Source organism: Lathyrus oleraceus, chromosome 3 (assembly GCF_024323335.1).
Source record: "Lathyrus oleraceus cultivar Zhongwan6 chromosome 3, CAAS_Psat_ZW6_1.0, whole genome shotgun sequence".
Taxonomy (NCBI): domain Eukaryota; kingdom Viridiplantae; phylum Streptophyta; class Magnoliopsida; order Fabales; family Fabaceae; genus Lathyrus; species Lathyrus oleraceus.
The window spans coordinates 524,028,581-524,055,573 of record NC_066581.1 but is presented as its reverse complement, the minus strand read 5'-3'; the positions used below and the strand labels follow the sequence as shown (position 1 = coordinate 524,055,573).

Here is a 26,993-nt window from a genome sequence, read left to right as displayed (position 1 = left end):
AAATTTGGTCAAGGAATTCTATAAGTTGATGCAGGGAGAATTTGAAATGAGCATGATGTGAGAGTTAAATTACTTCCTCCGACTTCAAATCAAGCAACTTGAAGAAGGAACTTTTGTGAGCCAAACGAAGTACTATAATGAGTTACTCAAGCGCTTCGATATGGCAAACTCCAATGTAATCGACACTTCAATGCCTACTGCGGTAAATATGGACCAGGATGAAAATGGTAAGGTTGTAGATATAAAAGGTATAGAGGTATGATAAGTTCCCTCCTCTATCTTACCGCATCCCGTCCAGATATTATGTTTAGTGTATATATGTGTGCTAGGTATCAATCATGTCCCAAAGATACCTCTGTGGTGCTTCAAAGTATGGGCTTCGGTTTTCTAAGGGAAGTGATTGTTCTTTGGTTGGCTACTCTGATTCCGACTTTGCTGGTTGCAAATCGGATAGGAAAAACACTAGTGGTACATGTCATTTTTATTCAAATTCCTTAGTGAGTTGGCACAACAAAAAGCAAGTTTCCGTCGCTTTGTCAACAACCGAGGCAGAATACTTTGCAGCCAGTAATTGTTATGCTCAAATCTTGTGGCTCAAACAACAATTACTTGACTTTAATGTTCAACTTGAACGTATTCCCATTTTGTGTGACAATACAAGCGCCATTAATCTAATCAAATATTTTATACTACATTCACGCACTAAACTTTCTTCCACATCTGTAGGGAACTTGGTGTTCTCGATATCTCAGATTGCTTTTAAATTTATAAATGATGCTTGTTACATATCTATGCCTGTATATTCTTTGATGAATCACTTTGATAAGTGCGAGCTATGTGAGGGCATTCATCGTCTATTGTCATTGGAGGTAATATTGTTCCTATCTATTTGAACTATCTTGATCAATTATATATGTATGTACTTGTTATATATAATGCACTTTCTTGATGTTTATTTTATGGTTTGGTCTAAGCTTAATACGTTTCTATTATTGAAATATGTGTAAACTTGCTTAGGAATCATATTTAACATGCATTCATCATTAGGAGCATTGTTGCATTTCATGCTTTAGAATCATTAACTTCGGGTCCCAACAGGTCGACCCATGAGTCGACTCTTCGCTACCTAGAGTCCACTCATCTGCATTTTTAAACAAGGATGTGTCGACTCATTACCTGTATAAGTCGACTCTTCGCTGCGAATTCCATCATTGCATTAACTTCGGGTCCCAACAGGTCGACCCATGAGTCGACTCTTTGCTACCCAGAGTCCACTCATCTGCGTTTTTAACAGGTCGACTCATTTCAAATGCATCTCTTTTCACTTACATAATCAATCTCCTAGTTCTTCTTTTCTCTCTCTCTCTCTCTCTCTCTCTCTCTCTCTCACACACACACACACACACACACACACACACACACACACACACACACAAACCCTAAAAATCCATTACCTCAAATCTCTTTAAAAACAACACTCAAATGGCTTCATTAAGAAGTTATGGAAAAAGAACTGCAAGAGGACCCTCTTCTCACACTGGTACTACACAACCTCGCTCAAATATGCCAGTAACTGCTCTCTCTTTACTCTCTGATGGTCTTACTGAATCTTTTGAAAAGAAGTTCAAAAAAAGAACAATTGCTAAGCAGTACGTATACTCGCCATTAGTGGCTGAACGCATGCGCATTCCAGATGTTGTTAAGCGGTTAAATGTTCAAAGAATTGACTTATTCTTAGAATTTACTACTAAGTACAATGGATATTTGGTCAAACTATTTTATACTGGTGTTGTTGGAAAATTTGTGGGTTGTGAGTTTAAATATAATATCGGTAATAGGGTTCTTGAGGTTAATGATGATGTTTGGAAATCTCTGTTTGAAATTTCTCCATTGTCGTCTCCTAATGATCTTAAGATAACCGATACTGTATTTGCTCCAAACTATGAGTTCAAGTCTGCCTTAAACTCAATGCTGAAGAGACCTTTTTTGACAATGTTGTTGCGAGTAACTTGTTCCCTACTAATGTGACTACCGAACTTTTAAAGCCCGTCGACAAGATCTTTCATTGGGTTGTTACACATATTATCCGCCGTAAGAAGGGAGGTTACTCCAGAGTTGACAAGGCGGAAGTACACTTGGTATATGTGTTGAAACATAAGCTGAAGGTTAACCGGCCACACTACATTGCCAACATGATTTTTGCCCTAAAGGAGTCAGGTTGAGGCACCGCTCTCTGCTATCCTTTATTTATTCAAAGTATCCTTAATTGGGCTAAAGTTTTTGTTCCAGGAATTCAATACACCTTTATGACTACTAATCAAGAATTCTGTAAAAAATCACTAAGTTTAATGGGCTATACTTAGGATCCTATAGCGCGAGTATACAAAGTCTATACTCAAGCTTCAAGTTCTAGTATTCAACATTTGGAAGATGATGATGATGATGATGAAGATGATGAAAATGAAGAAGAGAATGATGATGACGATACTCACCCCATGGAGGATGATGAACAAGTTGATGACCATGGTGATTGACTAGGTGCTACACCTGAACAAAATCCATCTGATAACCAAGGCTGGGGAGAGTGACAACACACCGGTTGGACCAACCAATGATCTTCCTATATGCTTCCACCTCCTTCTCAATCTGATAATTCTGAAGTAATGGAAATGTTGAAATATGCAAATTCATCAGCAATGGGGAGTATGTGAGGCCAAAGGTTTTTAGTCCTTATTTTAATGATGTCAAACCTTTTAGTAGCTCATACTGTGTATTTTGGACGGTGTCATCATATCGTAGAGTGCATTCATTCTCTAACATGCTCAAAGTATAAATTTAATGTGTCTATGCATATATGAGCATCTCATATATGTCAATAATGCACTTGATCATTGTTGATACCTTAGGTCCATAAGATGATATATCTGATTTTAATACAACCCATGAAATTGTTATTTTCAATAAGACGATATATCTAGAATCATAAGTGGATAACTCTGACTCTGATGACATAATTAAATGCATAACATATGGTAAAACATATCTAATTTAAATATGTTTATTTTAGAATCTAGATTTTCGCCGACGTCTTAAGAATCACGTGAAATCTCAACCATTCAATTTCACTTATCATATGTAAGTAAAAGTGTTCGAAGGAAGATAATTTATAATTTACAATCATACTCTCTCCGATAAAATTACACTCAAGAAATCGATTTCCCTCATTTTAACAACTCTACTAGTCACTTTAACATTGGGTGAACCACACGAACCGTATCACAAGAAACCTGACCCACCATCTAACTCAACATTGAGTTTTCACTCATCACAATCACAGGTAGCTTTCGCACACACTTCACCTTCTTTTCGTGCGGAAACTGTTCCCGTTAGTCTCTTCTTCACTCCGCTGTTTCTCAACAAACACTCACACTCTTCCAACGCGATCACACCCTTCATCCAAACCCACCATCAATCAACACATTCCTCAGGTACTCTACATTTGCTTTTCTCATTCTTCTCTCAAACGGGTCTTCATTTTTTTCATCAATTTTCTGTTTTTCATTTTTTTCACCTTCGCATTTAACCAATTCCTTAATTTTCACAAATGGGTCATTCCCGTTTTACGTTAATGGTTCAAAAAATTGTTCCTTTTTTGTTTAGAAATGATCAGACATTGTGGATGGTTTCTGTGAAAGTTTTGTGATTGTGAGATAGTGGTTTGAAGTAAAGTGAGTTTGTGAATTTGTTTCTGAAGTTTTTGTTTTTTTGTTTTTTTGTTGTCGTTAAAGTTTGAATTTTTCAATGTTTATGTTGTTTGATTCAGTTTCTGTCAAATGGGGTTTGTTTGATTTGTACCATAGGTCAGTTTAGGGTTTAGATTTGAGATTTTTTGTTTCTCTTTGGGATCTAGGGTAATGTAATGAGGCTAGTTTAGTGATACAATTAGGCTTTTTGATTCTTGTGTTTTTATTGAAATGTGGATATTGGTTCATATTTGTGTAGCACCGACATCTCTGAAAAAGGCATGTCACCGACACGACACCGACATTTGTGATTACGTTCAATTTATTCAATTTCTCAAATTATTACCGGTGTAGTGTCCAGTGTCCGTGATTTATATATTCATATATATATGATAAAATGAGTTTGATCTCACTTCATTATGAGAATGAGTGTTGCTTTGTTGTATTTTTCTATGATGCCTTTTATATTTATTGAGTTACATAATTTGGATTTTTATTTTCAATGTCTATGTTGATTGATTCAGTTTCTGTGAATGATGAGCTCACATGGGTTTTGTTTGGTTTGTACCATAGATCGGTTTAGGGTTTAGATTTGAGATTTTTGTTTCTCTTTGGGATCTAGGGTTATAAGGCTAGTTTGGTGATACATAGTTCTTTTTTTGTTTGAGGTGTATTGATTGATTCGTATATGATAAAATTAGGCTGATCTCACTTCATTATGAGAATGAGCTTTGCTCTATTGTTTTTTTTGTGTTTCCTTTTATTTTACTTTTCTTTTCTGAGTTACATAACTTGGATTGTTTCTCCCTAAGTTCCTCTAGGAAATCCCTCTCACGAGGAGAAGCAGTGTAGTCAAGATCGAGTGCTGGATTGTAAGATCGTAAGATCTTACGTGTTAAGGATGCCTGAGAGTGCTACGATAAAAGAGAGATTGTTTTCGTCGTCGACATGGTCAGGATCGAGCTTTTTGTAGCAAGATCGTAAAAAAAAAAACGAGTTGGGTCTTTTTTGCGCTTGTATTATGATTTTCATGTTATCGTGTATGTGTGTGTATTTATATGTATGAAACTACCCTTTTTCCCTTCGGTAGGATCATACATGCCTTGCTAACGATCCGAGTTTTACGATCTTTCACAAGTTGACTGATTCTATTTAAGATCTCGTGCTTCACTACATTGGTCGATGGCGATTGGTAGAATATGGCCGAAAACTTCCGCCGTGTAGCCGGCCTATGGGGCCGTCACATCATTCCACCATGGCTGCCATTTACTAACAATGGGGAACAACACGAGTTATTTTATTTTATTTATTTTGGTTTGTTATTCGATGTGAGATTATTATCAATTTGTGATTAGTTAACAAATAGTTCATCAATATGATGGGTCTGTTACAAGTACGGTTATTGCACTGAATTTGTATGCAAAATTGGTTACATATTGTATAAATAAGCACTTGGTATGTGATAACCACTTCCGATACGAGCACTTAGTTAAACTGTTTATCCAAACGGGGCTCAAGTCTTTGAATAACAATGAACAAGTAGTTGCTACAAATTTTACGTGTTTCTAAACGGTCTAATGTTTCAAATATTAATCAATTGGTTCTTCACAGATGGCCTTGCAAACAGCTACTCCTCCAACTGCTCCGAGCGCCGAAATGGTTGGTAATGCATTTGTTGAGCAGTATTATCACATTCTTCACCAATCTCCCGAATTGGTCTATCGGTTTTACCAGGAGTCTAGCGTGATAAGCCGTCCTGATTCCAAGGGCGTGATGACATCAGTTACAACCATGAAAGTAAGTTTGTCGATGCAAAACTCGTAACTCTAATTTTTTAATCCACATATTCATTGCCGATCTCTTGACTCTAAAGCTGAATCATTATCTTTTTATGGCGCAGGGCATTAATGAGAAGATTCTTTCGCTAAACTTCAAGGAATTTAAAGCAGAGATAAAGACCGCAGATGCTCAAAAATCGCACAATGAAGGAGTGACTGTGCTGGTGACTGGATGTTTGACTGGGAAGGATAACCTGCGAAGAAAATTCGCGCAGTCGTTCTTCCTTGCTCCACAAGAGATCGGCTTTTTTGTTCTGAATGATGTTTTTAGGTATGTAGAAGACCACGAACCTTCGGAACCGCGTCCAGTTAATGAAAATCACGACGCGATTGCTGTTACTGTAACCACAGAACCAGGCAAGATTAACATGAAAGAAATGTGTCTTCTGTGACGAAATTGTTCAGGAGTTTTATTCATGATATTAACGTTTCTATACAGAGCCAATTCATGTTGCTGATCCACCTCCACCGGACCCTGTGAATTCTCACGTGATAGAGCGCCAAATTGTTGCTGAGAATGCTTACGAGCCTTCTAACCATCATGAGACAAAGATAGTTGCTGAAAATGAAGACATCGTAGAGGCTGATTTTCAGTCGAATGAAAACGATGATTCCCAGGAAGCTGATTTCACTTCTTCGTCTCTAGAAGATGCTCCGAAGAAGTCTTATGCATCGATTGTCAGTATTTTTATAAATCTTCCACTTGCAGTGCAAGCATTGTTCTTATTTAAAGCTTTGAAGCTTATTATTAGTTTGTTTGCAGGTTAAAGTCCAAAAAGGAAATGTGGTATCGGCTAAAGTGTATGTGCCGACTAAGAATGTGAAGAAGGCGGCTAACAGAACTGAGAGTCAAGTAGTTGAGGCAATTGAATCCGTTGCGGTGGCTGAAGCAGTGCCGGATAGTGTTGGAAACCCTGAAAGTAATGATAGTTATGAGCAAGGTACATATGTTTAAGCTTGTGTGCTTTCTATATATATATATATATATATATATATATATATATATATATATATATATATATATATATATATATATATATTTTAGCTGAAAAATAAACCGAACCAAAACTGAAAATGAACAATGTTAAAAATAAACCGAACCAAAACTGAAAATGAACAATGTTAAAAATAATTAGAATTTTTATTATATTTTTTTGAAAAAGATTATCGGTTTGGTTCTTTAACAAATGGTTCAGTTAGGGAAAAACTGTCTTCTAACGGTTTGAAATTCCAAACCGGTATACCAAACCAATAATTTTGGTTCGGTATAGTTCTGTATAAATTCAAATGGTTCAGCTTAGTTCGGGTGACTTTTTACTATGGTTCGGTTCGGTTCGATTTCGACTGAACTGTACCCTACTTGGGGTCACTCTAGTGTCAAGGAAAGACCCAAGGCTTAGAGAGTGCTTACAGAGATACTTGCATATTATCTACCTACAAGGTCTTTATGTCGGCAGCGGAATTCAAACTCAGATCCTCGTGGGATCTGAGCCGATTCCTTATCAACTGAACCAACCTACATTGGGGCTTTGGTTGTTTTTCAAAGTTGAAAAAAATGAATTTTAATGCAACACTTGAAATTTTCACTTGAGACTCGGCCAAAATATTTTGCTCAAACATTCGTCTACATCTAAAGAACATGTTCTGTCTTTTAACAGTCGATGGACACTCCATTTACGTTAGAAATTTGCCGTTAAATGTGACGGTTGCTCAGTTGGAAGAGGAGTTCAAGAAATTTGGCCCAATCAAGCCGGGAGGCATCCAAGTCAGAAACAATAAGGTAATTATGGTAACAACGAATCATTCAAATTACGCTTTATATTGTTTCTTCAATCCTAATGATGTTTTTCCCGAACCCTTTCTCTGTCTTTGCAGCAGCAGGGGTACTGTTTCGGCTTTGTCGAATACCTATCACTAAATTCAATGACTAATGCAATCCAGGTATGGTGGTCTTCCTTCTTCATCTTCTTCTTCTTTGTCTTTCTTGTGCACGCGCTCTGCGTTCAAGTTCTGCTTTGTCACCGAGCGTGTTCTGCTTCGTTCTGTTTTTTTTCAGGCTTCACCTATTGATATCGGGGGACGTCAAGCTGTTGTCGAGATAAAGAGAACCACTACCCGAGGTAATTCTCGATGACATTCATTCGATGGTTTACTTCATATACATTGACAGTAATGATTTTATAGTGTCATTCGATCATAATCGTCAGAACTTTAAACATGTATTGATTGTGGTTTTTGTTATTTCAGTTGGTGGTGGCATTGGAAGACCTAGGATTCCATCAAGAAGCGGCTTCCGAAACGATTCATTCAGGGGTCGTGGAAACTTCGGCGGTGGTCGAGGCTATGGTCGAAACAACGACTATGGAACCCGAGGCGAGTTTTCTATCCGGGGCCGCGGTCCACGTGGCCATGAAGAAAGTTACCATCGAGGAAGAGGTAGAGGCGGAGACCGGTCTAGCGTTTTGAAACAAAACTTCGTCGCTACCGAATGATTTTTCCGACGACTTTGTAAGGGCTTTTTTGGTGGGATACAAACATGGAAAAGTTCAAAATTTTCATGCCAACTTCAAATTTCACAGATTTCTCAGTTACTTTTCACTGCATTTGCACAGTTTGTAGTGTTTCTAGTTGTTATTTGCAATGATCAGAAATAGGTTATATATACTCTTTTTAAGAAGTTCAATGTTTGTATTTTGATTTTAGATTAACTTTTGTTTGTTTATTTTTTATTTTTTTTCTATGATCCAATATTTTGAAATTGAAATTGTTTATTTAAACAGGATTATTATTCATTTAATTATATTTTTTATTTTTGTGTAAAATTTGAATTAACTACTTTTTCATGTTTGTGAAAATTAAATTTGCTGCAGTAAAAAAAGACTGCATTGACATATTTAAGCATATCTGACCGTTCAATTAAGATCGGATGGTTCTAATTTAAAATAAATAATTTTGGAAAAGTTAATGTTGTTTTGTGTGTGTCGTATGATTAAGATCAATCGGTTAATATTATTTTGACAGTGAATATGTGAAAACCCAGACTGCAGAGGATTAAAAGAAGGGAGAGAATATTAAAATTGAATGTTTGGGTGTTTTCAATTACATTAATAAAAAAAATATTTAATATGTATAATTTTCAACTTGAATATTTTTTCAACTATGATTTATATATATTTTTTTACATAGAGTCTCTCAATAAATAACTCTAAATTATTTATATAAAATATGATTTTATGAATATCAAGCAAATGGATTCTAAATTTCACAATGCTTATGGGCCAGTTTGTTTTAGTTTTAAAAAAATGGATTTTTTCTTTCTATTTCTGAAAATGGATTTTACAAAAATGTTTTTCAGAATATTATAAGTTTTTTTAAATTTATTTTTTATAAATTAAAAGATTGAATTGTTCATTGTATAACATAAATATACATTATTGAAGATCAAAATATAGTCAAAATCACATTTTTTTTTTAAAATTGTATCTCAAAAATGATTTTTAGAAAAAGCTATTTGAAATAGCTTTAAAATTAAGTGATTTTTTAAAATTTTGATATCCAAAAAAAGTTTCGATAAAATGATAAAATACCTAAAATAACATTTTAAAAATAACTATTTAAATAAAATTTTCATTTGAAGTTTTTATGAAAAGTTTCTTTGTAAATATTTTTTACACTAAAATATATAACACTATAAAAATCATTTAAAAAAAAGTCAAAACAAACGGGCCTATAGGGTTAACACTATATCTATTCAGCCCAATTCTCTTTTAAGGTTGGCTTTGCCCTTATTCTTATGTTTTTTTCTTTTCCTAGCCTCTCAAACCTCATTAATTATTGAAATTAACAAAAAAAATACTTTATAAATTCTAGAATGCGGAATGTGTTTCTTAGATTTTTGAATTCTAGAGTTTAAAGTTGTTAAATCTATATCTTTGTATTTAATTAATATTTTAAATTTTTCACAACTTATTGTTAATGTTTGATATGAAACATTTTGGATTTCTTCGACCAAGATATCATCTAATTCGGTCGGTTCCTTGGTACTATACTGACCAAATACTGAGAACATGGATCTCACATTATTGTCCTTTTGAAATTACATGTTGGTTAACTAAACACGTCCATCATTGTTGATTTACAAGCGACTATACTTAAATCATCTTTTTACTGCGATGATTAAAATTGTAGTTGCATGCCCCTAATACATTCAGGAGGAGTATTCTAATACAACGATTTTGTTGCTTGTCTCGTCGCTTTCATTTTCATTTACTTTCGTTTATTGAATCTCCTCCATGATTGCACATCCTTTCTGAATCAAGTCTGAAACAATTCGTCTTTAACATCCATAGAATAATAGTCATGTTTGAACTTGATCATGATGCTTTTAGTCGATTGCATGAGTAAGTGGAATACGCACCACTAAAAGTACATAGTATCATTTAGTATCTTTTATGTGCTTTAAGTATCTATTGAGTTTTAATGTTTTACAATTCGATTATTGTTTCATTACACATTTTTAATTTGTGTGCAATTTCAATTCATTCGTGTGATTGTAATTTTTTTTTCCATTGGCTGTAATCGTTTGGTTATGTAATTGTACCACCGAGAATCCTTTGCATTTCATATTGTATCATTTGATCCTTGTTAGATATTTCCTTTCTAAGCCTATGAAGGTTACTGTTTTATCATTTCCACATGAGTAGCTTGAATCACAAGTTAGAACATTTGAATTTTGATGCTTTTGGTAATTGATTCGGAACATATGTAATATCTGATTCGAATCATTCACTTGTTAAAAATTAGGATTACATTCTGAATCATTTGATTCAGATAAAGTTTTAAACAACGATTCAAATCACGTGCCTGAAAAATAAACTCTTTTTGGTTATGTCTAGATTGGTTCAAATCAATTTTCCTTCTTGATTCGAATCAAACCATAGAAAAACTCAATTTCGCACCATTCATTTAAATTCTTGTTTCTTTTGATTACAAAACAAGTGTGGAAATCTATGATTTTTCAGAGACAAAAATAATGATTTTTGTCCTCTTATCTTAGTGTGTTCATATTTAAATCATTCTTCTCTCTTCTTCATGAAACATCAATTTTTAATTTGAACCCGTGTCAATTCTTTATCTGTTTTTGTTGCATTTTGATTGTGCAATTTGGGTTGCTGTTTTGTGTCTTTTTGAGAATGAGTTGTTCAGATCTTGTTGAGGATTTGATCAAACTCTTGATAACTTTCAAGAACCTGTAAGACCTCAATTTTGACCCTAAGATCCCTCATGCAATTTCATTATAAGCATTAGCATTGGGATCATACCTTGGCATCCTCTTTACCCCTCTTTCATTGGGTTTGTTTTGGGAGAGATCACCAAGCACTATGTGATTGTATCATACTTGTATATTATCATTTTTTACTAACCAAAATACAAAAATATGTCTTTGCATTTTCCTAACTCTTTTGTAGGTAGGGCATGATCTCCATTGATCTATCAAGTTCATATCTAGGGTTTGAGACCCTCATGACAAAGAGCACAACCATGATTTGATCCAAGAATGGTTATGAGCATCATATATGAGTTCCATTGATTCCTACATGTTATATTGATCAAGTTTTCTTCAAGAGTTTGAGGGTAATTTGCCTTGGAAACCCTAATTTGACTGGGTATCTTAAGTAACTTCTCCAACAAGCTATCTTGCCATTTGATCAAATTTCTCAAGGGAAACTTCAAAATTCATCATCTTATGCATATATGATCTACCATGAGCCAAGAAAGTCAAGAGAATTGAAGGTTAGCAAGTTGGTTGGTGGTGGTTGGCCAGATGAATTCATCTAATCAAGACTGGGTCTCCCTAGACCCTACCTCTTACAATTTTCACCATATGAAAATGATTACAAGAGTAAGGTTACTCTAAATGACATTCCAAACAACTTTAATATTGAGACCTAGAGCTATTTTTGCTTGGAAAATCATTTTCTATGTTGAAACATTATAGGTCATTTTGTCTAAACCCTAATTTGAAAGTCAACTTCCCAAGGCCATAACTTGCTCAATGTTTATGATATGAAATATTTCCAAGTTTCACAATCAAATTCAAGATGTCTACTTAAACTTTTATGTTTGGAGTGAGGGTTGATTCAACTTTTATGAGCATTTGATATGAGGTTACATTATAGGTCATTTTTGACCTATACCATTGACCAAGTGATTTTTCCAAACTTCAAAAATGCATAACTCTATCATCCCAAATCCAAATGACATGAAATTGGTGACCATTTTGAAGGACTTTGAAATATATACAACTTTGATGAATACACTATTCTAATTTGAAGCTCACATAAAAAGTTAAGCAAGGTGGAATATTGAGATATATGGCTTGACACTTAGAAAAATTTTCAACATGTTGAAATTTCCAAACTTCCACCTCAAACTTCATCATGATACAAGATTCAAATGGAAAAGTGTTGAACATGAAAGTTGTTCCTCTTGGTCTAACCTTTCCAAAAAGTTCCATTTCATCCATTTTGGATAAGATTAAACTTCAAGCTTCCATGTACATTTGCCTAGAACTCCAATTTGAATTTAGACTTGTTCACACTCAATTATGGATCAAATGGAATGATCTCATGGGCCTGTACACGCCCATGCACACATGCATCACTCATTGCCAATTTTGGAAACTCATTTAGAAGGTGCATATATCATGTGATTCAGCTATAAATAGAGCTCCATATGCTCAGAATTGAGGACCCCTTCGCGCCAGCTTTGATCCCAAACACCAGACCCTTTCATTTGAGAGGATAATCCTGAGAATTTCCTTTGGAAATTGAGTTGGAATCTCACTGTTTTGAGATTCGAAACTCCAGGGATCCAAGACATTTTGTGCATTCTAATCTACTTCTGCAAGCATACTGAGCAAGATCAAGCACGAGCCAAAGCAAGAACAAGTGAATCCAGACTTGCATTGAAGGTATTTTCCAGAAAATTTCATCTCTTCGATTCTCTCTCAATTCCACTCAATTCTCTTGGATCCTTCATTTTCTGGAGTCCTACCAATGTAGGCAAGAATATTGAGTTGCTTAGACGTCAAATCGAAGCAACTCAGTTGACACACCTCAAAGTTCAACTCCTCATATATTTCTATATATGTGGAGTTAGTTAAAATTGAGGTCAGATTCGTGCTCTGCGCCATTTTTTCTTTCAGATCATGTCCTCCTTTTTCATTTATGTTGTGGTGATGAATGGACCAGTCCGGCCAAGGTCGCCTGAGAAGACGACCGACGCTTTGCTCCGACAATTATGTGGCACGGTCCAAAGCCATTAGATGGACTCAAAATGTTTTAATCATGAGCGTACATATTGATTACCAAGCGTGTGGATGTTTGACTCAGGCACATCATGGAACACGCGCGCTTAACCACTTGATCTGCCACCTCAATTAATGAGGCAGATAAAGTGGTCCACATTTTTTTGATTTTTTGATTTTAATTTTTATTCCTTTGATTTTTATTAATTCATATTAATTTTAATAGTGATCCAAAAAATATGAGAGTTTTAACAAAAATTTTCAAATAATTTCCTCTTTCATATTCTGAATTAAAATTATTTTTTTGGATCATTATTAATATTTTTCATGATTTAATTGATTTTGCATTTGTTTTTAATTGTTTAAAAATACTTTTAAGTCTTTAAAAATTCTGAATTTTTTTCTCCAAGGTCCTTTAACCTTGTTTGACCTATGATAAATCTCATGGCCATTTATTTGGTGTTTTGATGAGGTTTTAGGAATTTGACAAACCATATTTAATTTAAATGCCTTATTTTAGTATTTTTAATTTGAATAAATGCCAAATAGTTTTGTTGACCAATTGTGATGACTTGTTTGAGTTGACTCTTGTTGTTGGGCCTTGGTCAAGGTTGATTTGACTTTGTCAAGTTAATATCATTGGATTTAGGGATTGATGGAATATACATTCCATCTCCCAAAATGAATGGATGATATTAATTTGGTAAAAGTCCTCCTTTTATCAATTTGAGTTTTGATTCATTCCCCTCCCTCTTCATCTCATTCCCCTTCTTTATGCATTCATCTCATTTGGCCTATGATATCTCAAAGTCCTAAAGCTAGTTGATTGAAAAATTAACATGAGTATGGATGAGATTAGACCACCTCTTTTGCATATTCTTTTTGTGTGTGGTATGTTTGATGAGCATAGTCCATTATACTATGTCTCTAACATGCATTAACACCAAAATTCTATTGCCCGACCTCAGATAGTTGTGACTTCTACATAAGTCCAATTACGATTGCTTAACATAGCGCTAAATTTGTGACACAAAAGGCATAACATTCTAGTTAGTGAGATTGTAAGTCTCCCCTCTTTCATGGTATTGTGTGGAAACTTGGCCTTTTTTCCTTCATTTGGAAGATGTATTGGCTCAAGGATCCATGCTTGTGATAAGTGGGTTGAGTGTTCTCCAAAGAATGTCTTACAATGAAAAGAAAAAGCAAAACAATACTAACTTCTAACTCACTAACAACTAACTTTCAATTTCAAACCATTTATTTTAATGTCATTTAATCTTAGCCTTATTCATTTGCCATTGTTCATATCATTCTAATTGTTTATGTTAATGCAATTTTCACTTTGTCCACTTGGACCATATTGTGTGATATATCTTGTTTGTGTATACTTTGTTTGTTTGTGTGGTCTTTGACCATTAATGTACATAATAACAACAAAAAACCCTAAAAAACTTTTGTGTGGACTGTTGGCTTGATCTTGGGCAAATGGACTTAGAACTTAGGCAACATTCCTATGCTAAAGGACTTGGCCAATGCCAACTTATTGAGGAATCAAGTGCTTGCAATTTGGAACTTCATCTGATACATCATTCAAGATCCCTCTGAGTTCATCTGCAACATGATCATTGTGAAGTTGTTATTTTGAACTTGTGACTTGTGAGTTCATTCGCTACATGGGCTAATCTTGAAGACGATCATGGAATGGCTAAAGCTTGGATGTGGCTATCTTTATTTGATGCCTTTTCTCTTCAAGATAATATAATTGTGCATTTGTGTGTTGCTTGATTCTAAAATTCCAAGGGAATTATGGGTTTCTATTGACATTCTTGTCTATTGGATTGCTACCCATTTTGTCAGATCTTTTCAACTCTTAACTTTTAATTTTGTGCATAGGATTAGTCCCTTCATCTTCTCCCCATTTCTTTAATTTCAAAAATCTCTCCCTCCCTTTTTAAAATCTTCTTTGTTTGAACTTGTTTTGTTCTAAACTTTGACCATTTTGCAAAAAAGATAGAAACTTTGGCCTTATGCCATTGCATTTTCAAACTTCTTTTCTTAAATCAAATTTGTAAATAAACTTAACTATACTTGACTTAAACTTTCAAAAAGCCAAAAAGAACTAACTCATTCAAACCATTTTTAGGCCTTTGTGCCTTTCAAACTTAATTTTTGTTAAAAGTAATGCATCCATTTTGAAATTTGTATCACGAACTACGAGGTTTTGATCCCTCATTTTTATGTTGGTACGTAGGCACAAGACCGAAGGTCTTGCCAAACACAAAAAAATATAATTAATGAATTCTTTTCTCATCCCCCCATTCTATTTGTTTGTAAACATCATTTTGTACCAAATACATATGCACACAAAAAGGGCTTCCTAGGAGTACCTAGGACACTTTGGGTGCTAACACCTTCCCTCTGTGTAACCAACCCCCTTACCTATAATCTCTGACATTTTATTAGTTTTGATTTGAAAACTTCTTACTTTTGGGTTTTGTTCGTACTTTTTCCATTTTCCCTTGGAAACAATAAAAGCGCGGTGGCGACTCTTGTTATTTGATATCTAGGTTATCCATAACTTGATGATCATGAATTTACCGCTACAGAAATTAAGTGGCGACTCTGCTGGGGAGAGAAAGATCTCCAGTGGGTTTAGCCTACTTTTTGTGTGTATATATTTATATATATGTGATGTTTGTATATATGTATGTGTGATATAATCTGCTTGTTGTGCTTGGTGATCTCTGAGTGGTGAGATAAGTTCTAACCCGAACTTGAGTGCAATTAAGATAGGAGGATGGTATAGTCATGTTCGACTTGTGTGGAGTAGTCCTTAACATGTTGGCTTGAGATCCATCTGCTAAGTGGAGACTCTTTTGGATTTGGAAATGTCACACAAGTATTTGTGGTTAGGCATTACTATCTCTAATTGGGGTATGAGAAGTTGAGGACCGTAGAACATTTACCCCCTCTTGACCTATTTAGGACGTAGTGTGGAAACTGTTCAAGTGTAGACTTGATAATAATTCTTACGCGATACTACACTCAGACGAGTTTCTCTTGAGAATATTATGGGTCGATGAGTGAGTCGTCTTAACTTGTAATATCCGATAGATGGAATTAAGACTTTGGGAACTTTTTAGAACATGATCTACAGGTTTTTATCCTTAGTTCACTCCTTTGGGATGGTTCTTACCCAGACTCCATGCTCGTGACTTGCAACAAACCCTTGATTCTTGGTTGATCCAATCAAGTCTTGTCAATATCAATGGAACTTGGGTGTTGATAAGGTGTAAACCATAATCCACCAAAATGGATGATTGATCTTGACAATGACTTGATTCATCCCTTGACCTTTGTTTGCATTGTGTGTGATCCCTTATTTGTGATTGTTGCATTCATGCATTCATGCGCATCATAACATTCATCACACGAAAATTTCAAGGAACGGAGGTATTATTTGCAAATATTTTCAGACCATGGATTATGGATGAAGGAACACTAAGAAGTACAGTTTCAAATGTCCCGACTTAAAAGAGCTAAGGAAAAGCTAGCATCTTTTGTATTAGATCCCTTGGACTTTAAACAACGCCATGGGAAGCTTATGTCTATCTTGTCTGCTGATGTGGTTGAAGGACTCTTGAGTGTATTGGTGCAGTTTTATGATCCTCTCTACCGTTGTTTCACGTTCCCAGATTTTCAGCTTGTGCCTACCTTGGAGGAGTATTCTCATCTTTTGGGGATACTTGTTTCTAGTAGAGTACCTTTTAGTGGATTGAAGGAGATTCCCCGATCTAGTATTATTGCTGAAGTTCTTCACTTGAAGAAGTCTGAGATAGAGGCTCATTGGGTGAAGAAAGGAGGATTGTTTGGGTTGCCATCTGATTTCCTCATTAAGGAAGCTACTTCCTTTGCTCAAGCCGGTAGTGTGGACGCTTTTGAAGCTATCTTTGTGTTTCTCATCTATGGATTAGCTTTGTTCCCTAACATTGATGGTTTTGTTGATGTTAACGCCATTAGACTTTTCTTGATTGGGAATCCTGTGCCTACTTTGTTGGGTGATATGTATTTCTCTTTGCATCTAAGGAATTCTAAGGGTGGTGGAACTATTGTCTGTTGCATTCCTCTTCTGTACAAGTGGTTTATTTCGCACTTGCCTCAGACACCTACTTTTGTGGAGAACAAACAATGTCTAAGGTGGTCTCAGAGAATTATGTCTCTCACTAATGATGATATAGTTTGGTATGATCCTTCTTTGAGAAGTTTGGAGATTATTGATAGTTGTGGTGAATTCTCTAATGCGCCTCTCATTTATACACAAGGAGGAATTAACTACAACCCTGTTTTGGCTCGTCGTCAACTTGGGTTCTGTCGCATTACGCGAAAAACCGGCGGGAAAAAGACACAGAGCCGCCACCGTGCGTTATTTATCCCAAAGGAGGGAAAGGAAACGCTCGAAGTAAACCTGGAAAGGAAATGGTCTTACGACCAGAGATTGATAGGATCGGGAGTCGGTTATGCGAAGGGAAGGTATTAGCACCCCTACGCATCCGTCGTACTCGACGGGATCCACGCTCAAAAGAATAGAGGAAAGGTTGCTAAAGAGACTGCTCAAAACTGCACACAACTGGAAGGAAACACATATGAAAGACGGAAGAAACGAACTCGGCAGGATATCGCATCCTGGGCCTACGTAGTCTGTCAGACACAGACATCAGAGTTGACGTAGTTCGGGGATAAGGGAAACGTGCTCGCTAGGACATCGCATCCTATGCATACGTATCTTCTCTAACAAGAGAAAGAATCAGAACACTTGTAGCTCGGCTAACGCACGCCGAAACGAAACACTGAAATGAGACGCTGAGACGTCAGAGCAAACACACAACTGGAAACAAACTGCCAATGGCTGGCCTTACATCTGACTCCGAACAAACAAACGCAAATAGGAATCCAATCGCTGGTCTTACATCCAACTCCAAACGAGCAAACACAAACAAACGAGAAACCGAATGCCAATAGCTGGACTTACATCAGACTCCAAACACACACACAACACCGGGAAACCGAATTCCAATCACTGGACTTACATCAAACTCCAAACAAGCACAAACAAAACAAAAGGTTGCAAAAGAAAAAGTGCGCCCAGAGAGATCTGCTTATCTCCTGCCTACGTACCTCATCTGGTATGAGGATCAGGGCGACGTAGTTCCCCTTAACAGGGAAAGAACTTCTATCCTAACCAGAGACTAGGGAGATAACAAGCTACTAGGGAGACTACGACTTGAGCCTAGAAGTTGTCATGCATACGATCCCTATGTTGAGGTCTCTAATCCTAACTCGCACAGGAAGCAAGCTAGCCTAAACATAAATCAAGTAAGCACACACAAGCACAAGAGAGCAAGCACACACACTATATGCAAACAAGTGGCTCATACAAGGCTGGGCTTTAGTCAAGGGGTCAAATCAACCTCGACAAACAAGCCAACTGGAAGGGGTGTTTTGAGCTCTTAACCCTAACATTGAGAGTTAGGGTGAAGCAGCTGAAATAGGAAATGAGGGCAAGACCTCATAGCTTTTATCCCTGGCCTGGGAGAGCTTGAAACAATGAAAGTGTGGGAGTCCAGAATGAGGAACTCTACTCCACATGACTGACTCTGGACAATGATCTTGGGTGTTTATTCAAAATGCATCAGCACGTAGTGCGAGCAAGATGAATGACTCAACTGAATAACAGGGGATGGATTGCACATCCCTTTTATCTACCAATGCCTCTTCACTTAGGAGGTCTTTGAATGTACAAGGCACAAGGATAAACAACCACAAACATTGCCTCTTAAGGAGGGCTTCAGACAGGTGCCTGCCAAAATAACATGACAGGTCTTCCAGACTACATGGAGAATAGGAAGTTACCTAGGTGGTATGCCAACCACAAGCAAAGCAAAGCAACTTAAGTACTGAGTTAAAGCTACTAAAGTACCTGTAAGAAAGCTAAACAATCAGTACTATGTTCAGACAAACTATCAATCAGACAACAATAGTCAGACAACCAATCATCAGACAACAATGGTGCAAGGCATAAGATGCAAGCAAACTAAATTGATTCACCATCCAAAAGACCTACAAAACAACAATGTTAGTCAACCAAAATAACTTGTATCTCAAGTGATGAGATCAAATCAACCAATGTGGCTAATTGCTTGAAACCTGAAATGCACAACTCAAAAGATGAGTACAAACCACTAGCACCAAGGCTAGGGTCAAAGTTAAGGCAAAAAGTCAAAACAGCAACCAATATTTCACAAGAAGCAACTTCAAACAAATGAGAACATGTCCTAAAATGGACCAAGTCAAAAGCATTGAGAAAGGCCATGATTCACTCAAAAGAAGGCAAGGCAAGCAAAAGGTGCATACAATTGGTCAACCAGAACCAAAATTCCATATTAATCAGAAATGACTCAAACAATTCTGGAAATTTTCATGAGCATACAACATGTCCAACATAATCATCATGTCAAAAATCATAAACAGAGGAGCTCAAATGATAAGGCAATGAAAATGGAGAAGATCAACATCAAATTGTGTGACACACATTGTCACACCATATTAGCATGTGCCTAAAACAGAAATGACAAAGGCTAAAAATGCACAATCAAGCCTCAAAAATCACACAACATGTTGAGAATCAGCACACAAAATTTCATGGAAATTTGATCATTATTGAGCATTTTATGATAGGACGAATGAAGCAAGGTCACAAAAGCATACATGTTCCATCACTCTAACACAATTCAAATTCCAGAAATGGTAAAATCATAAAATCAAAACCATAAAATTCCAGACATCTCAAGGATCATGTAGAAAAAAACCTGGCATTATTTGGATCATTATACTATTTTTGGTGATTTTTTGAAGATCATGGAAAAAATGAAATAAACATTGAGAGATCATGAAAGTAATAAAAAGAAATGAACAAAATGGAAATGTCTGAAGCCGGATTCGAAGTGTGTGCGCGCGCCTGAACCAGACAAACCCTAGCATGATACGCGTATGGTACGTGTACAGTCTAAACCAAAGCATGTTGTACGCGTACGGTACATGGTGGTTTCCACTGTCTTCTTCGCGAAGACGGCGGAGCTACAGTGACCTGTTCCAATTTTTTTCCAGATTCTTGCAAAATCTATACCAAATGAAAGCTCTTACTACATACATCAATAATCCAGTGTCAATTCATGCTAAATCATCACAACAAATGCAGATCGAGCAAAATAAGTTTGATGTACAAAACTTCAAACAAGCATATCTCATCCGTTTCTCATCCATTTCACACGAATTTCATATCAAATTGCTCAACATTCAATGTTCTACAAGATTATCCACATAAAACAGAGAATTAAGAGGATCGAAAATATGACCTCTTGAAGATCGACTTCTGGAAACGCACGAATCAAGGCCTGGCAAGCTTCCAATACACTCCTGATCACTTGTTATGAAGTTTGATGAAGAAATTAAGGCTTGGAACTGTGTAGATCTAGCTCAAATCTCAACTGCCATGGCTATGTTCTTGAGCTTCACATGCACGATTCTGGTCCAAATTTGATGATCCAAGGCTTGATCTATACTAAATCCACACCAGAGAACAAGAATATGGAAGAATATAGCAAGGTTATGTGGAGAAAATTGGAATTATGATTGAGAAAAAAATGGAGGGAAAGAGAATTTGGATCTAGAAATGGTGAAGAAACCAAAATTCTGTTATGATTATGTATATATATGCTCCATTAATCACATCCAAATTGTAATTAGGCAAGGTTTAGTTGAGATTAGCAAAGATAGGGTGTGTGACCAAAAATGACAATTTTGTGGTGCATGGCAATTCCAAACGTGAACAGTACCATGTGCAAGGCCAAATTCACTTAAAATCCTCTAATTAACACAATGGCAATGGTGATTTGTTCCCATGATGCACCAATTTTGAATTTATGAATTTCCCTCCAAAATCTTCATGAATAAGTAAATGATCATATGTTCAAATTTCATGTAATGTGATGAATGATTTGGAAAGTTCATGTCATGAGAAGAATTTGGCAAAAAGGAGCACTCAAATTGGAGTTATGAGTCAAAAGTTATGGCCTTTTGAAGTTCCATGCACACTTGGCAATGATTTGATCATATCTTCTCAACCATTCATCAGATGCTCATGATCTTGGACTTTTTGGAAATGGGAGAGAAAGATATTCAACTTTCATGTTGGACAAAATTTCATTTGAAGCTTCTTTGATGTTGGAAAGTTGAGTTGAAGTTGGTCCAAAAACTTGCCATTTTTGGAAACTTGAAATTACAGGTCACTTTCCATTTTGGGAAACTTTTGATCTGGCTTCAAAATCTTCAAGGCATGAGTTTGACATGTTGAATAAGCCTCTTTGGGACATGAATGAGGTGTCTCAAACCATTTCTCCATCTCCTAGCCCTCAGTTGACTTGCAGTTGACTTTTATGGGCCCCAGATGACCTGAAACTGCACTGTGGACTCTTGAGCTTCTAACACTTGGTCAAGTTACTTCAAAATGAACCTTGGGTTCACATAAGCTCTCTAGAACAACCATAGGGCCTTTTTCTCATGAAAATGCTTGCTCTCTTGCACAAATGACTTCTCCTGACCAGTTTTGACTGATGAAATGCAATGCACTATGCAATGTTAATGACCTAAAAATGAAATGAATGTACAAATGGGGGGTGCAAATTTGAGGTGCTACAGGTTCCCCTTGAGAGACAAACCTAATAACACTTTGTTAGAAGGTCTTTTCTATCAAGAGGGTAAAGATCCCCAATATTTGAAGCAGAAGATTGTGCATGCTTGGCATAATGTGGATAGTAAAGAAAGATCCGAGCTTGGTCCACGTAATTGTGTAGCTTCGGAAGCTTACACTCTTTGGGTAAAGAAGAGAGCTTTGAAGTTGAAGATGCCTTATCCTTGTGAAAGACCTATGTCTATGGTTGTGGTTGAGCCATTAACTCTCACTAACCAAGATGTAGAGGAATTGGAAGACGCGCTCGTCAAGATGAAGCAAGAGAAGGACATGTGGGAAGAGCATTTCCGTGCTTTGAGAAAGAATCATGAAGAGTTGTAGTTGGAAGGACAAAGATGCACTTATTAAGCTACTTGAAGACCGAGTGACAAAGAGACAGAGAGAGCCAGAGTTTTCATCTTCTAGCATGCCTCAGTCTTCCGTTGCTTGGAAGAAGATTGTTGATCAACTTATCCTCGAGAAGACTTAGATGAAGGCTTCTTTTGAGACCGAGATCCGACGCATTCGAAGGAAGTACGTGCCTTCAGCTAGATCTTATGACGTTGTTAGGGATCCTTAGGATGACTAGTCTCCTTTTCTCTTGTATTTTTCATTTAGTTTCTGAAATTGTACTCAGTGTAATCCTTTCAACTATATAAATGAAAAGATATTTTTGGTCATATAAAAGTTCTTGCAATTATTGATATATATATATGTTTGCAAATTATATAGTAAGTTCCTTGAAAAACAAAAATAAATAAACAAGCATTGCATTCCATGCATCATTTGCATAAGCAGGTTTCTCTTTCGCCAGATGTCTCATTGGTGTTTCTTCTGTGCTTTAGCCAAGCTGACTTATCGGTACAACACCTAATCATCTCAGAATTATGGAGCATCTAGAGCAAGAGAACAGAGAGCTGAAGGACGAGATCACCCGCCTGACTGCCATGATGGAGTCAGTTCTTGCTGCTCAGAGTCAAGCTTCTCCAAAGCCTACAACTCCTCCTGCAAGGACGGTCATTTCAGAGGTGGCTACCTCTACCATACTTGCTGCTACCGCCCATTTTGCACCTACTATGCCTGCCGGATTCCCGTGGGGAATGCCGTCTAATTTTATGCATGAAGGCTTTGCGCCTAACTTTGCTTCCATGCCGGCATCTAGCCCGGTCATGTCTGTGCCACCTCCCATTGTGCACACCTTACCTTGTGTAGAGGACACCATTTATCACTCCGAGCCGTCTGAGGGTCCGGATGTCTACGAGAAAATGGATTAAATGAAAGATCAGTTTCTTGAGCTGCACAAGGAATTGAAGACGTTGAGAGGTAAGGATTTGTTTGGGAAGAGTGCTGCTGAGTTGTGTTTAGTGCCCAACGTCAAGATCCCAGTGAAGTTCAAAGTGCCTCACTTTGAAAAATATAAAGGGAACACTTGTCTGCTCAGTCATCTAGTGGTGTATGCTCGCAAGATGTCTACTCAGATCGATAATGATCAACTGTTGATTCATTATTTCCAGGATAGTTTGACCGGTGCTGCGCTCCGTTGGTATATGAGGTTGGATAGTGCCAGTATTCATACTATCAATGACCTGGGAGAGGCTTTTGTCAAGTAGTATAAGTACAACATGGACATGGCGCCTGATAGAGACCAACTGAGGTCTATGTCTCAGAAGGATAAGGAGACATTCGAAGAGTATGCGCAAAGATGGAGGGAATTGGCTGCCCAGATCACTCCTCCTTTGGAGGAAATAGAGATGACAAAGATCTTTCTAAAAACCCTGAGTTCATTTTATTATGAACGAATGATTGCTAGTGCCCCCAATGACTTTACCGAAATGGTAAACATGGGGATGGGGCTTGAGGAAGGAGCCCGAGAGGGACGTTTATCGAAGGATGAGGCATGAAGAGCAAAAGATATGGCAGTAGTTTCAGCAAGAAGAAGAACAATGAAGCGAACACAATAAACAGTGGGAGGCAGAGGAGGCCTTAGATTAGAAGGAATTAATTATCCCGTCAACATCATCATCATAAAGTATCTTCCGTTATCCCGGTATTTTCTAATCAACAATCAACACTAGTTCAACAACCACAACCACAACGTCAACAACAACAACCGCAACAACAAACAAACACCTACAACAACAACAATACTACCAACAATCATCATTAACAAAACTTTGAGAGGAAAAAGGTCTCTTTCGACCCGATTCCTATGTCTTATGCAGAATTGTATCCATCCTTGGTTCTCAAGAACCTAATCCAACCAAGAAACCCGCCACAGATTCCAGAACCACTTCCATGATGGTACAAGCCTGAGCTCCATTGTGCTTTTCATCAAGGAGCACCCGGACATGACATTGAGAACTGTTATTCGCTCAAGTATGAGGTTCAGAAGCTGATGAAGAGTGGAATGGTGTCCTTCGAGGACCGTGCGCCGAATGTGAAAGAAAATCCTTTGCCCGCTCATGGGAACTCTTCTGTGAATATGGTGGATGGTTGTCCTGGAGAGTTTAATGTTTTTGATGTGTGGTTTATCCGAAGATCCTTGGTGCAGATGCATAAGGATGTTTGTTTGGTAAGTGATTGTGAGCACGACCATGATGGTTGTGCTATTTGTAGTGTTAACCCAAGGGGTTGTGAAGTTGTGAAAAGGGACATCCAGCGACTGATGGATGAAGGCATGATTTAGATTTTTCAATCCCGTCATGTAGATGATGATGTAAATGTCATAGTTCCCGTTTTCAAGCAGCCAAAGAGGTTGGTAATTCAGTACGACAACAGCAACGGTAATAATGTCAGTAATAGATCAATATCGCCATTGGTAATACGGTTAGCGGGCCCAATCCCGTATTCATCTGATAAAGCTGTACCGTATCAGTATAATGCTACAATGATAGAAGGTGGTCAAGAGGTCCCGTTGCCTACGACTAGTTCAGTGGTGAGCATTGCTGATGTTACCAAGGTGACCCGCAGTGGTCGTGTGTTTGGGTCGGTGTTCCCAAAAGATAAGAAGGAATCAGTTGTTGGAAAGAAGGTATAAGTGCCTGCTGTCGATTCGATTAGTGCTTCAAAGTGTAAGTCTGGTGAATCCAGCGATGCGAAGGCCAATGATGATGATGAGGTACTTCGGTTGATTAAAATAAGTGAGTTTAATATGGTGGAGCAGCTGCTCCAAACCCCCTTAAAAATCTCAGTGTTGTCTCTGCTCATGAATTCTGAAGTGCACAGAGAAACACTGTAGAGATTTCTAGAACAAGCTTTCGTAGAACATGATGTTACAGTGGATCAATTCGCTCATATCATGGCTAACATCACTTCTTCCAATAATCTTAGCTTCTGTGATGAAGAACTCCCTGAGGAAGGAAGAAATCATAATCTGGCTTTGCACATTTCTATGAATTGCAAAGAGGATGCATAGTCAAATGTGTTTGTTGACATCGGGTCGTCACTGAATGTGCTTCCGAAGTCAACTCTATCAAAGCTATCATACCAAGGAGCGCCTATAAGGTATAGCGATGTAACCGTCAAAGCTTTTGATGGTTCGCGCAAGACAATTATTGGTGAAGTGGACCTTCCAGTTAAGATAGGTCTGAGTGATTTTAAAATTACTTTTCAAGTAATGAATATCCACCCAACCTACAGTTTCTTGTTGGGAAGGCCATGGATCCATGAGGCAGGAGCTGTTACCTCCACTTTGCACCAGAAGCTCAAATTTGTTAAGAATGGCAAGCTTGTGATTATTGGTGGAGAGAAAGCGCTGTTGGTTAGCCATTTATCATCTTTCTCTTACGTTGAAGCTGAGGATAAGGTTGGAACTCCGTTCCAAGCCTTATCTATTGCTGATGAAGAAAGAGTTGGGGCACCTATGTCCTCATTGAAAGATGCTAAGAAGATTGTGGAAGAAGGCAATGTTGATCAGTAGGGGCGCATGGTAGAGGTCTCCAACAACAAAGGCAAAACCGGTTTGGGGTTCCCGAAATGTTCATCAACTGCAAGGTCTGAAGATATACAACTTAGCTTCCGTAGCGGAGGGTTCATTCATGGCAATGAACAACACTTAGCTGTTGTGCTAGAGGATGACGAAGAGGAAGACTGCACCAATTTTGTGACGCATGGAAAGGCTTGCAACAATTGGACTGCTATTGATATTCTTGTTATTTTGCATCGATCTAAGTAATTGCTTTTATATGTTTTTAAAATCCTTCTTCTATGCCTAAGGGAGAAGTAAACACTGTTTGGGCATTTCCAAATTGATCATTAATAAAATTAATTCTATTCATCCACATCTATGATGTTTTGTTTTTAGTTTTTGCTTTATTCTGAAAAATGGTAATCACAAAAAACATAAATAAACAATATAATTGTCCATCTGAATAATATTTGGTCACAAATTCACTTCTCTAAAATCAAAATATCAAATCATTATGCAGGTTGGTTCCTAACCCCATTGAATACAATGATCCTTCTTCTTCTCCAAAATTTAAATTCCCTGTGTTTAAGGCCGAGGAGGAAAGTGATGTAGAAGTGAGTGATGAATTATCTTGTCTTCTTGAGCAAGATGAAAAGACCATTCGGCCATGCGAATAGCAGGTCGAGTTAGTCAACTTGGGTTCCGAGGATGATGTGAAGGAAGTCAAAATTGGGTCTCGACTGTATCCAGATGTCAAGAAGGGGTTGATTGATCTTCTTCGAGAGTATTCAGATGTGTTTGCTTAGTCCTATCAAGACATGCCTGGTTTGGATTATGAGATTGTGGAGCATAGATTACCGTTGAAGCCAGAATGCCCGCCAATCAAGCAGAAATTGAGAAGAACGCATCCTGATATGGCTGTGAGGATCAAAGAGGAAGTGCAGAAGCAGATTGATGCCAGTTTCCTTGTGACCGTTGAGTATGCGTAATGGGTGGCCAATATTGTGCATGAGCCAAAGAAAGATGAAAAAGTCCTTATGTGTGTTAATTATAGAGATTTGAATAAAGCCAGTCCGAAAGATGATCTCCCTCTGCCACACTGTAAGACCCCAATTTTGTCCCTAAGATACCTCATCACATCATATCATATCATATCATTGCATTGCCTCAAGGATCATTGTGCATGTAAAGACAAAGAGTCAGACAACATACGATCGCAAGTTTCGATGATGACAAAAGACCATCATGCACGTCTATAAACAAATGCAACACATTACCCATCATATCCTTTTCTACGCTTGTCTAAACCTATTATAATGTTTAAGAACATATGTGGACAAAGTGTGATCATGACGAAATGCATGAAAATCACAAAACACAGATTTATGCAGATTTGAAGGCCTTGAGTCGA

At 37.2% G+C, this 26,993-nt stretch overlaps 1 protein-coding gene across 2 annotated transcripts; it reads left to right on the top strand.

Moving 5' to 3' along the window:
- Positions 1-3,249: 3,249 nt before the first annotated feature.
- LOC127128639 (nuclear transport factor 2) lies at positions 3,250-8,283 on the top strand. 2 transcript variants are annotated; one of them, XM_051058009.1, is made up of 9 exons: positions 3,250-3,488; positions 5,355-5,540; positions 5,644-5,938; positions 6,021-6,259; positions 6,345-6,522; positions 7,240-7,361; positions 7,460-7,522; positions 7,638-7,701; positions 7,829-8,283. In XM_051058009.1, the coding sequence occupies exons 2-9, from the start codon at positions 5,355-5,357 to the stop codon at positions 8,071-8,073; spliced, it is 1,392 nt and encodes a 463-aa protein (XP_050913966.1). In that variant the 5' UTR covers positions 3,250-3,488; the 3' UTR covers positions 8,074-8,283. The 2 variants fall into 2 exon arrangements, with proteins under 2 accessions (XP_050913966.1, XP_050913965.1); XM_051058008.1 differs by having other exon boundaries at positions 7,457-7,522.
- Positions 8,284-26,993: the final 18,710 nt, after the last annotated feature.